At 39.4% G+C, this 15,245-nt stretch overlaps 1 protein-coding gene across 3 annotated transcripts; it reads right to left on the reverse strand.

Moving 5' to 3' along the window:
* Nucleotides 1-112: 112 nt before the first annotated feature.
* LOC122759171 (cadherin-related family member 1-like) lies at nt 113-12,523 on the reverse strand. 3 transcript variants are annotated; one of them, XM_044013791.1, is made up of 18 exons: nt 12,374-12,510; nt 12,127-12,129; nt 11,863-11,958; nt 11,397-11,542; nt 11,269-11,319; nt 10,868-10,957; nt 10,683-10,769; nt 9,346-9,462; nt 8,461-8,604; nt 8,307-8,385; nt 8,127-8,227; nt 7,837-8,040; nt 7,359-7,511; nt 6,585-6,749; nt 6,099-6,166; nt 4,516-4,744; nt 3,491-3,745; nt 113-1,746 (listed from the first exon to the last, which is right to left on the reverse strand). In XM_044013791.1, the coding sequence occupies exons 1-18, from the start codon at nt 12,432-12,434 to the stop codon at nt 1,204-1,206; spliced, it is 2,592 nt and encodes an 863-aa protein (XP_043869726.1). In that variant the 5' UTR covers nt 12,435-12,510; the 3' UTR covers nt 113-1,203. The 3 variants fall into 3 exon arrangements, with proteins under 3 accessions (XP_043869726.1, XP_043869727.1, XP_043869729.1); XM_044013794.1 differs by lacking the exon at nt 113-1,746 and adding an exon at nt 2,229-2,461 and having other exon boundaries at nt 12,374-12,523; XM_044013792.1 differs by lacking the exon at nt 12,127-12,129.
* Between the last annotated feature and the right edge of the window lie 2,722 nt (nt 12,524-15,245).

Below are 15,245 nucleotides of genomic sequence, written 5' to 3' on the forward strand. Positions count from 1 at the left end.
TTGAATGTACTCAGAAAACAAGTCCCTTTAAAAAACGGAAGAACAAATCTAGACAAGATTTAGTGCAAAAACAAACTTAAAATCAAAAATGAAAACAAGTGTAGGACCAAAATTCTTTTCAAATATTTATTCAAAATCAAGACGATACAAAGACGATACAAAGATATCACTAGAGTTCATAAGATATATCATTTGTCTCAACTTATCTAAGACATTGTAATTGAAATTGTACATGATATCTATAACAGTTAATCAATGTGCCTACATTTGAAGGCATTGGAGAATGTGTGTGGACCCTAAACACAGAATCTATTTAAATATCTCTCTAAAAGATAATGTTCAAGCAAGTTATTTACAATCTGAGCTTGAAAAATAAAAAGGTTTTATGACCACTTATATATACTTCATTAATATCCAATTTGTTCATTCGATACATTGGAAATGAGTGTGTGTCTTTTCTTATACTGTATGTATATTCACAATGATGAAAATAATACAGTGCTGTACCTGCTGCGTGTAAAATATATAAAAGCATTTAAACTCTACAAACACGCAGTCAGACGAACAGAAGCAATCTCCGCTTGTGTTACTGTGAAAAAGCGACAGTGGCACATAATTGTAATCATACAAAAAGAGCAACGCCTCAGCTCTCGAGTGGCTGAAGTAACACAGTAAAAATATCATGTAACACACGGACGGGTCCTTTAGCACTTCATAACAAGCAGTGTGTTTGTCAACTGCGATATTTCAAGATTTTTAGTTCAAGATTTATCGAATGAAACTCTTATTCTGTGATGAAAAACTTTCCAGAGAGTAATGTAACTTGTGCAGACAGTCAAGTCTCCGTTATCCTCTCCCTGGGTAATTTACAGTGGTGCTTCTTACTATTAGGATGACGTGATCCCTCCTCAAGATGGCAGTGTTGAGAATGATGTAGGACTGCACCAATGGCAGACTCTCAGAGCTCTCTCCTCTCTTTATCTGAGCCAGGTCAGCTGAGGATGCAGTAGACCCTCCTCGTTTTATATCTCACCTTAAGACATAAATATTTGTAAACCTTCCCGTTTTTTGTTTTTTTTTAGCATTTACTCACGAGTGATGTAATGTCCACTCAGAGCTTCCGGTACTAACTCTCGGACGACAGATGAGGTTAAGAGCGGCAGAGTCGTCAGAGCATGGACTGCAACCTGACACCAGATGTGTCTAACAGTAATAACCCTGGTTGCTCTCAATGATTTTCTGCTCCAGCTTCATTTTGAGCTCGGACACTAAAGCAGAGCTGATGTTTCCTTCTTTTCGCCGATTTGATTTCGCTTTCTTGGATCCTTTGGAGGCCAGTGTACCAGATATTGTTGGGACCGCGCGGGGCCTCTCACTGGCCCGCATGTTTGATGGTGGTGGAGGGGGAAGACAAGGAGCGCTGGGGGGTGGGGGTTTTGTCCGAGGGCTGCTGCCGTCCCGCTGAGGACTCTCTGGGTCGCCGATGAGGAACTTGTCCGAAGGGTTATAGAACTTGATGAGAGGCATCTTGAAGGTCCAGGGCTGCTGGTCCCTCTGTCGCCTCTTGATGACGCGACGCACGGGCATGATCCTGTTAGACTTTGAGTTGCGCATGTACATAGCCGTAGAGATCAAGACAGTCACCCCTACCAACACGCTAACGATAACCGTGACCATGCCTAAAGCTTTCATCGGATTGTCCCTACTTTTCATTAAAAAGGCCGCCATGGGCCCCTTGAGAGGCGTCTGTGAAAAAGCACAAATGAAATAGTTTAAATCAAGTCCAAGCGACGCACTCCAGATGGTACTGCAGCATTTGCCTTGAAGCATGCAAGCGTGAGAGATGGATGAGCAAAGCACTGACAGAGGAGGCCCAAAACAACATGTCTAGCAACACTCACACCCACTCATCCGTCTCCTCTGTCCTACATCAAAGGACTGCTGATGCAAAGCTAACAACTGAGAGCAACACTACGCTAGTTTGTCGGGAATGTGTCTGACAGTGCGGTGCGTCACATGTGAGCGGTGAGGAAGAAACGAGGATGATGACAGTTCATGAGATCAAAACAGAGTGAAGAGAATGGCTCGGTCTCGAGTCGGTCTCGATAAAAGGTGTTTTAAATCGTTAAAGATGGAATATTTGAAGTGGACAAACCTTTTTTCTTTTCTTTTTTTAACAAAATAAAGAAAACTCCCAAACACAAACCAAACCAGTAGAAAAATAAATATATGTTTAAAAGTTGGTACAGGGATCAGCAGTTTTTCACTTGATTCTGCGGATCACTTTAATATAGTTACTCTCCGGGTTGATTCTGGACTTTTTCACGGCGTTACAGTACAGGATTGTGGATATGCAGATTGTTAGTAAAATGAGAGACGTGACAATGCTGACACAAATCCCAAAAACAGTCAGTGGACGCTTGCTGAGGCCCATGATGTATGAAATAATTCGACCTTTGATCTGAAAAGCACGATACACAACACAGAAACAGAACCAAACGTTATCTCATCATGAAGAGTGACTGAATGAACACACAATGAAAACATGAGGAATTGGGAGAATGTGTGTGGCAGTAAAATCAAAAATAATGGGTATCAATGTGAGTCAATGACAACTTTAAAGGATATTGCTTTGGTTTGTATTTGTATTTCCAAACACCCATCTCGAAAACTGCATTATTAATGTTTTTAGAAATTCATTGTGTGCCTCTAATTTAACAGGGACCTGGCACACTGAGGTTCTGACTGAAAATGAACCAAAAAAGACGGCAGCGAAGAAACTAGTTTGTGGCACCACATTAAAGTGCCACGATGCAACAACTTGTGTTTTTCAATGGCTGACAAATCCTTGAAAAATGCTTTATTGGCCATTAATGAACCACGTTTAAGTGATTAAGCTGTGAAAAACAGAAAACAGAGTTGTTCAAAAATCTCCATTTATCAACTTTTAGGACAGTAAACTTAGTAGTTTAACCCTTAGAAAATGTTGTGTTTTCAGTGAAACTTTTTATGAGACATCTAATAATCTAATCTAATAAAATAAAAAATGAAATAATACTATGCCACTTTACACTTAAGTGAACTTGTTTTTTTATGCTATGTATTTTGCTAGTTTAACATAAAGGCATATTTGCGATTGCACTGAATGGTGTGTGCAGAAAATCTGTTTATTCTAATTCAGATTTAGATTTTGAATCCTGAAGTTACTCATGTCCTCTGGATGTTTAAATGATGTTAAATTAATGCTCCTTTCAAATCTTTAGGACATCGACAGAGGAAGAGTTACATAGTGACGGAGACGTCATTGGATGAATGGTTTCATCTCTTCACGGGGGAAAGTTGACAACATTATCCTTTAAAGAACGTGAGGTAAAAGAAAAGTGAGGATGCTAAATTAGCCGCTGCGTAGCGTGACAGTAATGCATTTTTATCATGAAACTGCTTCCATCTACAGCGCTGCAAGCATGCGGCGAGTCAGAGCGGGTCTTACCGCCTCAGTGATGTCGATGTTGACCACGGCGGTCGTGCTGAAGGACGGAGAACCTCGGTCGCGCGCCTGGACCACCAGAGACCACTTGCAGTCCTTCAGCTTGGTGATGTTCTGCACGATCTCCATGGACTTGATGTACGGCTTCAGGTTGATCTCGCCGGTGTCAGTGTTGATGTCAAACGCGTTGTCAGGATCGGCCGTCATGATGTAGTACTCGATGACGTTGTTCGGAGACTCTGCATCGTCGTCCATTGCCTGTAAAAAAGGCAGCAGAACAGCACCATTACCATTTCAGTCATAACATCAGATACATTCAGTTTTGGGAGGAAAATGATTGAATATATGAACTGGTGAATGGAAATTGATTACATCTCAAATGTAAAATAATGAAGGATTATAAATTCGACATAATCTGATTTCTTAATCTCCATATTTAGTGATTGTATTGGTGTGATACTTATTTAATTTTTTGTCCGATGCATATTCAACAAATTGTTCTGTGTCATTATTTATAATGTAATGCATAAAAAACACACATGCCATATCAAGTCATTAATGTATGATTGGAATGAAAATAAGAAAGGTATACAAGCCTTGTCAAACATGACAGTTAAAATAAATGCTAACATTTTTAAATTATGCATGTATGAATAAATTAGGGAAAAAAAAAAGATCAATTGAGAAGTCCTGGGCTTCCAAACCACAGTTTTATGATATTTACAACTGAGTTACAACCTACTGATGACAGGATGCACTGTATTTCACTATCAGGATGAAATGGATCTATAATATTGCTAATTATCAGGTTAAAATGTCAGATGATTAAATATTAATCACAGAAAAATTAAGAAACTAGTAAATAGTTTTAAAATCCCTCAAGGAAAACAACAAACACTTAAACAGAGAAACATTTCACAAATCTGAGGCAAAACGTTCACACTGACATACTGTACATTAAACCTTTGTTGTGTTGATATTAAAATGCGTGATACTATATACTGTTATTGAAATATTGCGTGACATACCTCCACTCTGACTGGCGCGCCAATGACCATCGTCTTCTCCAGGAGTTCACTGTCAAATTCCGGAGGGTGGTCGTTCATGTCGAGGACGGTGACGAAGACTTCAGCCAGACTGTACTTCCCCTCCGAATCCTCGGCCTTGACGTAAAAGTTGTACTTGGATCGGACCTCGGCGTCCAGGCTGGTCCACGGCTGCGTGGAGATGAGGCCAGACGACGGGCTGATGGCAAACCTGCAGGTTCACAGCAGTTCCGTCAGCGTATGAGTCCATTATGAGCTCGAAACACATCTCACCTCCAGGTGTTTCTATGATGGACATCTTCAATTCACAGTGCAAGTGATATTTACTTCATAACCTGTGAATCTCAACATGAGTCACTCCCTAATGGATTTATTGTATAAAAGCTTCCCTTTTTCTTTTCTTTTTATCTCTGGGAGCATGTTGCAAAATATACTGATGTGTGAAGAAGAAAAGTCAGATGACTGAACGTGCCAGAAATAGATGATTTGTCTGTGTAAACGAATGCTAAAATAATAATTGAATAGAATATAAAAATCATACAAACCTGTCTCAAAGAATAAGTAATCAGGAGATGGAAATAATGCTTTTTCTAAATAATGTTTAATTTAGTGATTCTATTATTGAGTCGATTATCAAAACAACAGCAGCAGGGATTACAGTAACACTTTACAACCACTTGGAATATGCTGAAGAATAATCAGATAATGTGTGCTTTGCATTTGTTATGTTTTTATTGTAGCTGAAATCTAAAATTTGAGGTATGCAACCTTATAATTGTTTATCTGTGTAGGTAAGGCCACTGTCGGCTAGTTATTTTCCTCCATAAAATGTCCTTAGATTTTTTTTCCCAAACACAGAATTTGCAATTTTGACCATGTGACAGGCTGCCCCAGTGTTCGTCCAGATTTTCCTATTCAGTGAACAAAGTCTGTTTGCCTTTAAATCCATTTTAAACAAGTTATTATAATCACATAATATTTTACACGAGAGGGCACTGAGGAAAGGCTTCGTTGTGTGCCTCTTGTTCCGACATTGTGCTCATACTGCTGTTTTATTCATCCGTCTTCTCTGTCTGTGAAAATTCACAAGTTGCCTGGCTTCTGATAACTTTCGCACAATTAACTCAGCTCGCTGCCTGCAGACCGGCATAAATTCTCACTTTTCCCTCGCTGCACGCTGCCTTGCTTTCCAAAGCTGTTTCTGTGGCTCCAGCTGTCACACTGCATGCTAATTGGCTCTGCCTATATGAGACGGGCCAGGCTGACTATTTTTAACCCTCCAATCCAATTAGAAGATTAGTCAGTATCTCGCAGCCATTTTAGAGCGAGGTGTTTGTGTAGCAGTGGGGCCAATCAAACCGTTTACCTGCTTACGTCCTCCGTCAAAGGGACGAGGACGTGTCCTGTTGTTGGAGTTTGATAAACACGCTGAATCTCAGAGAAGACTTAGCATAAAAATAGCTTCTTCCTCTGTGAGAGGTGTTAATGTGAAAGTGCAAGAGTTGAGCCTCTGATCAAAGTCAATACAAAATGGCAGGCGTGAAGTTTTTTTCTGTTTTACTCACAAATCTGATCCTGATCCATAAATTGTGTATTTGACTTCACCCCAAGGTCCTGAATCTGGATCATGAGCCTAGAAGCAAAACATGGTAGAAAAGGTTAAATTAGAAGCACTTCTCATGTATGGTGGGTGGGGCAGGCTGTAAGTCTCTTCCTGTATGGAGGTGTAGGTCAGCATGATTAACCTTGGGGTAAAATAAAGCTTTTTACACCGCACAGCTTGGCCATATTGTCTGCTGCAGGATTTAAACAGTATAAGATTAGTAGATTAAAGAAAACGTGTAAATGCTCGTATTAATGACGCCCCCCTCTGTGAGCGCTCTGTGGAGACATGAAGGAAGAACACAAACAAAGCCAGAGACAGCGGATGGGTCTGGCAGTGACCACCTGTTTTCACCTCGTGAACTGCGCAGAGTAATACGCACTTATTGCAGGATTGGTGGATGGATTATAGAATCACTTTGGTCAGTGTTTAATCATGATGGACGTACCGTCACAGAGACAACGCTGGAACCTCCGGGGGAGTTCTCAGGGACTCTGGCCATGTAAAAGTCGGACGTGAATTTGGGCGTGTTGTCGTTAGTGTCCAGCAGGTTGATCAGGATGTCCGCCGTCGCACTGAAGTGCTCAGGAGTGTCGATCTCCACTGCCAGCAGCTGCACTCACACAGAGGCAAGGTGTGATTAAATCAGTGTTGTCAATCAACTGATAGGTTGACAGACATTTTGGAATCACTACCACATATCAAAATGAAAAAAGACTGTAGGTTTTTCAAATAGAGTTGTTGTGTTGGAATCATTTATGTCCAAGGGAGTGGTTATTACATAAGAAATAAATTTTTGTCAAAATGCAAAGTAACACAACAGTAGAATGATGTGATATAATTCCTTTTTGAACTACTAAACAGTTCATATATCAAAGAAGTGGACAAACTAAATTATAGTAACTGATGAATCAAAGTTTTGATACAATCACTTATGTCCAACTCTTTATGCAGCAAGAGGAAAAGTCCGTGGATCACCAATCTCCAAAAGAATCATCCTTTATGGACTAAGAATGTCTGCACACAATAACAACAGTGGTTGTTGAGACATTTTTAGCCTGGACTGAAGCTGAAGAATCATAATCACCTTTCCTTTATTTGAAAATTCATACACAACAACAAATATACCAGAAAAAGGAAAGCCATGTCATTTATCGTGAGCTAATAATAGTAATAGCGAATAATAGTTTTAAGCCCTGGATTAAACATTGGTGAGTCAAACCTTAAAAGCCAGAGTTGTTCCTTTTTCATAGTCGATGCCAGATGTGTCCTCCACAATGATGGTCACCTGAGCTTCGTTGAGAACAGTCTGGGGAACCACTCGCAGCACTCGACTCGGTCCCACAAGTCTGAGTTTAAATTTAGCATTAGCTCCCTGCAGAGACAATGAACAGCGGGACGTAGGAACTGTGAATCATCATAGTAAATATGAGTGTAGCTGCTGAGAAACCCAATAAAGAATGGGAAGGATAATGTTTCATGTGTGATAGACAAAGGCAGGATAGAGAGAGCAAACATGATGAGTCTTGAGTCAAAGAACATTTTATAAACTGTTGGTACTGTGTCTGTCCACAGGGGAACAAATGCACATGACATTTAAATCTACTCCTATTTTGTTTTTTAAAGAACATTAATGTAAAGTGAATGTCTTTTTAAACAAACACACAAATACATCAAACGAAAAGTGGGAATAAATCTACCTGGTCGGAGTCATTGACGGTGATCTTAAAGCCGCGGAGGATTTCTCCCGCTGGTGGATGCTCGTACATGGTCACCTCGAACTTGCTCTGTGGTCCGTTTTCTCCATAAAAGGTTGGCGGGTGGTTGTTGAGATCCACCACCCGGACAGTCATCGTGGTGATGTCAAAGTCCAACAACTGCTCGTTCGGTCCGACCTCAGACGCCTGAAAGAGAAAATATGGCGTTCAGTAAGTAAGAGAAGCAAATGAACGGTTATCACAGTGTGACTGTTTAAGAAAACAAACGTTACCTTGACTAGAATTTCATATAATTCGTTCTTCAGCAGCGATGGATAAGTTGTCAGGGTGATGCATCCGCTGGTGCTGTTGATGTCAAAGACGCCATCGCTGCCTGAAAGGTGATGACAGAAGAAGTGTTCATGCGTTTTGAGACAGGTCACGTTTAAATCTCCATGTACGCGTTTTCTTACCATTCATGATGGAATAGTGTATGGGGTGAGGACTGCCTTGATCTCCATCTTTAGCGTACACAGTAAATATTTCAGAGCCCTGGAAGATCAATGACAATGACTTAATGTAAGTAACATGACTGCAGTGTGCACAGAGTAAAAGAAAAGGACTTACAGGGACTGAGACTTCATAGACGTAGCCAAAGTAAGGGGTTCCAATAAAGGAGGGAGGCATGTCCTGAGCATCGATGACATTCACTGTAATGGTGGCAGTGGAGGTCAACACCTGATGCTTCCCTTTGTATTTACCTCCTCCATCCTGAGGAAAACAATTATGACGCAGAGAGGAGTCATGATTTCATTGCATTTGTGGAAATGTTAATGTTGAAATAAACATTGAAGTTACTTTCCTTTTACATCTTAAATTAGGGTAAGGGTTCATCTTCGTGCATCCTTCTTGCTGCATGATTCAGTACATACTGTTACACTACAGTATAGTAACAATAAAGGCATTAAAGCTGTTCAGAGCTGCTTTACATTTAGGTTTTGCCATTCACTCACATTCATACATGGCATGACATTATAAAATAAACCAAAATAAACACACTCCATGTGTTTTAAGTGGGTTTGAATCATGACTAGGATGTCGGCAGTCAGATTACATTTTACATGTGAATTATGTTACCATGCAACATTCTTTCATAGAGACTTTTGTCCCTGTCTTTTCTCAGCTAAGATAAACTGACTGATTTGATATCAATAATTAAACTAGCATTTCATATGTAGTGTCTTTTATTAGCTTCAACCTCTCAGTATCTGATTAGTCTACAGATACAAAGAGGTGAGGTAAATTGTGTGGAAACTTAAGACCAAAGTCCTCATGACCTTTGACCCTCAGCAGATTCTTCAAAAACAGTCAGTATTAAATAAATATCATTGTATTTTTCTGATTTGATTACAATGCAAATGGAATAAATGTCAAAAATGTTGTTGAAGGTGTGTGTGTGTGTGTGTGTGTGTGTGACAGAAACAAACCCAGAGGACAACTGTGGCCTCTCACCTTTGCGACCACTGTCACAAAATGTGTTGGCGTGGTCTCGTAGTCCAGAGTCTCGCCTGGTTTGACTCTGAGGATCCCACTGTGCCCATCGATGATGAACTTGGCAAATGAGGAAGTCTGGGGAGATTTATTTATTTTAGTTTATGACAACGACAACAACAGATGCATGTTTTATTTTGGCTTTTGAAACACATTTCCACCAGGAGAGTGTTGTCTCACAGCTGACACATAAACAGACTGCATCAAACTCTACTGTAAGCTCCTCTTGAGCCTTCAATGCCTTGCTCAAATGTAATTGAAATTTAATCCACAAAAGGTAACACCATTTCCAGACGGCTCTGTGGAATAAGATTAATCGTTCCCCCTCCACACACTGTCCTATCATTTGAATGCATTTTTATTCTCTCCACACGGCAACAGCACAGCTTGACTTCTGGTCGATCCCTCACACGTGACTGCCAGATACGAGTGTGACGTTAATGCAGGTGTGATAATAAATGATACATTTTTAATTAATTGCAAAGTGTAAATGGGGAGAAACTATAAAAGTGTCTACATAAAAAAGTAAGTGCGAGCGAAAGGATGAAAATAGTAATAAGTTAAATAAAGGTTTTAGAAGTGATAAGCATGTTGGCAGACTTCACAGGTAGTTCATGACACAAAAAAGGATGTAGATAGATGTAAAGTCCATTTAAATGTAAATAAATACATTCAAATTGAAAACAAAACATAATGTTTGTTTAATGTTATACAAATGCACTCAAACAGACCAAATGGTCAATCTAAGTAGTATTTCCTTTTCTATGTCTGTTGATTTGTTTTCTTTTTCTTACTTTAGTGATCTTGCTCATTCTGCCGTTTTTTTGCTTAAGTTGGTCTTGTTTTGTTTTATGTCTTCGTCTTGCAATGTCAAATTACTTGTCCTGCATTTATGTTAGTCTTTTTACATTTATTAATTTGTCCAATTAACACTCAATTGGTGACTAAAGAAATGAAATGTGTGGAGATTCAGCCTGAAGCCAAATAACGACAGCGCCGTTTGTGTTTAGTAAAATCTTACAAATCACAAGTGAAATTGTTATTTTAGGTCATTTTTATGACCTTGTTAAAGCCAATCTGCTGTTTTTGTGCATTAATGCGAGTAAAGGCAGATGTGGTGCGTGAAAAGGTATAAATTACTTTTGTATTAATTAATACAAAGTAGAAACGGACTAATAATAGTAATATGAGTAATATTTTCACATTCGCTTTCAAAATCAAATAAGAATTATATGAGTGAACAAAACTGAGAGTAAAACCTATTCTACTACTTCTATTCAATAAAGCAGTTCAATTACCTGTAGATGATACGAGACGCTGCCTCCTGAGCCCAAATCCTTATCTAATGCTTGAACTCTGTAGATGCTATTTCCTGGAGTGGTGTCCTGGTAAAGAAACAAGATATGTTATTGTCCAAAAAACATAAATCACTATTTATTATTTGCTTGATTGAGATCAATATCATAACACGTGTATTTTGTACTTCAGGGACATCAACGGTGAAAGGCGGGTTTTGAAATTCAGGAGCTTCATCATTGGCGTCAGTGACAAACACTCTCACTGTCTCAACAACCTGAAAGGACGGACAAAAACACACAAATGTAAATCACATTGTGAACTTGCTTTCAACGTTAATATCAAGTTTTTTACAAACTGAACAAAGAGATTAAATGTAAATATAGCCTGTGCATACATTACTTTTCTTTCTTGGAGTAAATATCACACATAGACACATCGTCTATTTATATTTGATTGTACAATTACCACCTAGGGTTATACCAAAAACTGTGAAAATATAATGGACTATTAGTGAAGAGGAGCGATTACTGCTGAGGAAAGTCCGTATGGACCAAAACAATGTCACATAAAGAAGTGAGAACTTACTTTATTTCGACCATCTGTTATGCTCACGAGCACTGCGATTTCATCTTGTTTCTGCAAATAAAAGCACACGCGTCACGCTGAGCCACACTGGTGACAGATTCTCGTTAGGGTCTCGTTAACAGTCTCACCTCCCTGTCGAGCTCCTGAATGAGAGTCACGTTTCCGGACTTGGATTCCACCCTGAAATATTCTGTGGAGCCCATCTCAAAAGTCAGACCGTATCGCACTGAGTCACCCTCTGGATCTGTACCGTTCAGGACGTATATGTGTGCACCTGAGAGGACACAGGTGACAAAGTCAAGATTGACGTGTAATTAATAAAAGGCTTAAAAATTCTGTTTACATTCGGTGTGAGCAACACGTTTGATAATCTAGTCAAATGAGCCACCACCCTTATTGTTTTTCCTCCTCCTAAGTCTTGAGGCACGTCACAATCCAAAAGGTGTTACAGTGATTAGCCGGAGCCTCAACCCAGTGCCATCATTTCATCATCGGATAAATATCTCGAACCTGGACTGAATTTCACCACACAGTGAAATGAACTGGACCTTCTCTCTTCTTAAAGTCACCGTCAGAGGTGCATGTGACACTTACCAACTGGCGTGTCCTCGGAGATGCTGAAGAAGGCCATATTCCCACTGGTGCTGCTCGGTCCATTATCATAAAAGTACGGAGCATAGTCCAATTGCCCTTAACAAATAAACATGCTCCGAGTTATTAGAGTAGAATGAAAATGACACAACCTTACAATACAGTTTACTCCACATACTGTACACCAATATATCTATGTATGGTTCACTTTGTAAGGGAAATACTATGTGGTTAAGGGATAAATGAAGTGTTAAAGGTTGCACTCACTTGCTAAAAAGGGCAGGAACCGAAGGCAGGGAGGAGGAGGAGAGTAGACATGAATTATACATACACATACTTCAATTTCTACTATCAAAATACAAACAAACACATTTAACCACACTAGTATAAGCAGCAGGAACAGTCCACACTAAGATGGACATGCCCTCTGAGTGTGCTGGAGGATTAACCAGATAAGAGTGAGGCAAGGAGTCTTAACCACAAAGACGAAAGGCAAAAGAAAAACAGCACCTACCAAAGGTGAAATGAAGCAGGAGGAGAAACAGTAAAGCATTTGTTTTCTTTTCTTTCTTCATCCTGCTGGGGAGGTAAGGCTTGGCTGGCTCATGTGGAAGGCCTGGTGGAGGGAGAGCGAGTTGTGAGTGTCGAGCCCTTCGGAGAGCGTCGCAGTCACTCAGGAGGAAGAGGCTGGGACGAGATTCTCAGGCACTAATCCAGTGACGCATCCCTTTCTCCGTTCCTCAGGCATCTTCCACCACGCTGCTCCCACTCTCATCTCTCCTGGAAAACTGGAGAGTTCAAGTTTTTCACACAGTCTGTGAAGAGGTGTGACCAACACTTCTCTGCACATATGACTATGTTCACTCAGAATAGATCAGAAGGCAATAACAATTTAGGTTGAGAACACTAACACAGTGGTAATCATTGTGTTACAGTGAGGTAATATTGTGGCAACACCATCCTATTTCTAATGCAACCCCCAGCTTTGTAATAACAATGGTAATAATGTGGCATTATCATAATACCATGTTATTATCAAAGTACTAGCCAGGTAAATCTCGGTATTATGAATTTCTGGTTTACCATCAGTATATTAGCTACACATGAAAGGTAAAAATGTATAATTAGTATAATTAATTAGTCAAAATTCATCCTACCTGATGTTCTGCATGCATTTTCCGTTGTTAATAGCAATCTATTACAAGGTGATTATTATGTAGGCTATTACTTTCCATTACAAAACTATTATCACACGGAGGTCAGGTCTGGTCAACGCAGCCTTGATTACACTTAAATCACAAATCAGTAGGAGTAATTTTAAACATCAATGTGACGTTCAGGTGACACACACACACACACGCACACGTCACTGATCTGCAGCCAATTACAACTCCGTTCACAAAAATAAATGCTGAATCCATGGATGGTACAATGTTTACAGAGAAGTACTAGTACTTGTACTAGTACTACTTTGCTATAATATGTGGTTCTATCTGTTATCAATTGGTCTATAGGTGGAGTTTATTACAATTATGCAGAACAAAACAACTTTATCAGTTTTTTTGTTTTGTTTTTAAAACTAAAACGCTTTTAAAAAGCTATTCTGCACTGTTTTAATTCCGTGTGAGTGACACATTGATAATCTGGTCAGAAGATCATGATTCTGACTGACTTTAGGCACATGCGGCTGCTCTCTTTGACAGCAGCAGCTCAATGACCAACACAGGTCTGAGCTGTCCTTGTGGATCTCTGATGCACTCATCGCCACTTTCCCAGGGAGACCCAGTGATCTGTCAATCACTCACAACATCATGTGACCCAAAACGGTGTGGGGATTTTTTTCGATGCAATTTTCACTTTGGCCTCAAAGGACTTTCTTTTTTTTTGAAATAATAATTATATTAATCACATTCCGCTATGAGAAGGTATCATGTGAGTATATGTTTGGCTGCTGGTTCAGCGTGATTTTCTCACTGTATTAACTTACTCACTTTGAGGTGTTGACTTGTGCCTTCCCGCATTTACACATATAAAAATAGCACATGACGTTCAGGTGACACACTCGTCTATGTCACTGATCGGCAGCCAATGGCAAATTTACTCAGTACACGAAAATAAATACTGAATCCATGCATGGTACACACTTTATAGTGAGAGGAGTACTACAGTTTCACTATTTTCATTAATGCAATGTGTGTTATATACATATCTGCAAATGTTTTATAATGATATTGTGATCACAGATTTATTAACAAATGGGTAAAAATAATGTTTGGTGTTGTCAGTGGTCTATACTTAAATGAGAAATATGGTCAGGGACACAAATTTATCACAGCCATAGGTTTCCCAATGCTTAGGGTTTGTTTAAATAAGGAGGATAAGTAGAAACAATATGATTAAGATATTAAGTTATGAGCCTCTATGATTTAAAATGCTTATTGTACACAGAGTATGGTGTTGTTGGTTATAATTTCTGTAACTCTGTTGAGGTGAGCTATTTTGGCCAGGTGTCCCTTGAAAACATGGTTGTAATCTCAGATTAAAGAAATACAAGTATTTTGTTCTCTTATTTAAAAATGTGCATCATCATAGTCTGTAACTGTTGGTTTGTCAATAACAAACTTTCAGTGGATTCAGCTGATTATTAGCTGCTAAATATATTAAATTAAAAATGTAAATTTAGACTTGTAGGTCAGAAGGTAATTTGTAAACGGGAATGTTTTGAAACTACTTGTGAAAAACATTTAATTTTGGGTAATTTGGGTTAATATAGTAAAATTGTGTACTATAACACACTTGTAAACACTTCTTTTCAATTAGCAGTAAATACCTTGGTCATCTATTTGAAAATGCCTGACAGAAGGTGACTTTTATCTGCAGTAATGGCAGATCGCATTTTCCATCTCATCCAATCTCACTCAGCGCTGCGTTTATCCCCCCGTCTGTGTGGTATTTTCAATTCACAGTGTCTAAAAATCATAGCTGTCATAAAAACGAACATGATCTAAGAGATTGAAACGCTGGCTGGCAGCTGTGCCATCCGTGTGTATGTGTTTTAATGAAGCACCTGCATATTTACAGATGTTAGCATCTGCTGCAAGTGCCCTGGTTTGGAGGTTTAATTCTAGAGGAGCAGGCAGATGGTGGACAAGAGGATTACTGCTAAGCCTTTGTCATCTGCTGCCACACACTGACTGTTTGCTGGCAAATACAAGGTGGACCCCCGCTGGTCCCTCACAGTCATGGTCTCTCCAGAAACTACTGTTTGTATGTATGTACAAAGCAGTGTTAGATTAACACCAACATTTCATTGCACTAACTTTGGAAGCAGCTCATTATTGCTTATAATTCCTGCTTAGGTTTGAGTTTTGGAAGCTACTTTTGCA

This window comes from Solea senegalensis, linkage group LG18 (genome assembly GCF_019176455.1).
Source record: "Solea senegalensis isolate Sse05_10M linkage group LG18, IFAPA_SoseM_1, whole genome shotgun sequence".
NCBI classification, from domain to species: domain Eukaryota; kingdom Metazoa; phylum Chordata; class Actinopteri; order Pleuronectiformes; family Soleidae; genus Solea; species Solea senegalensis.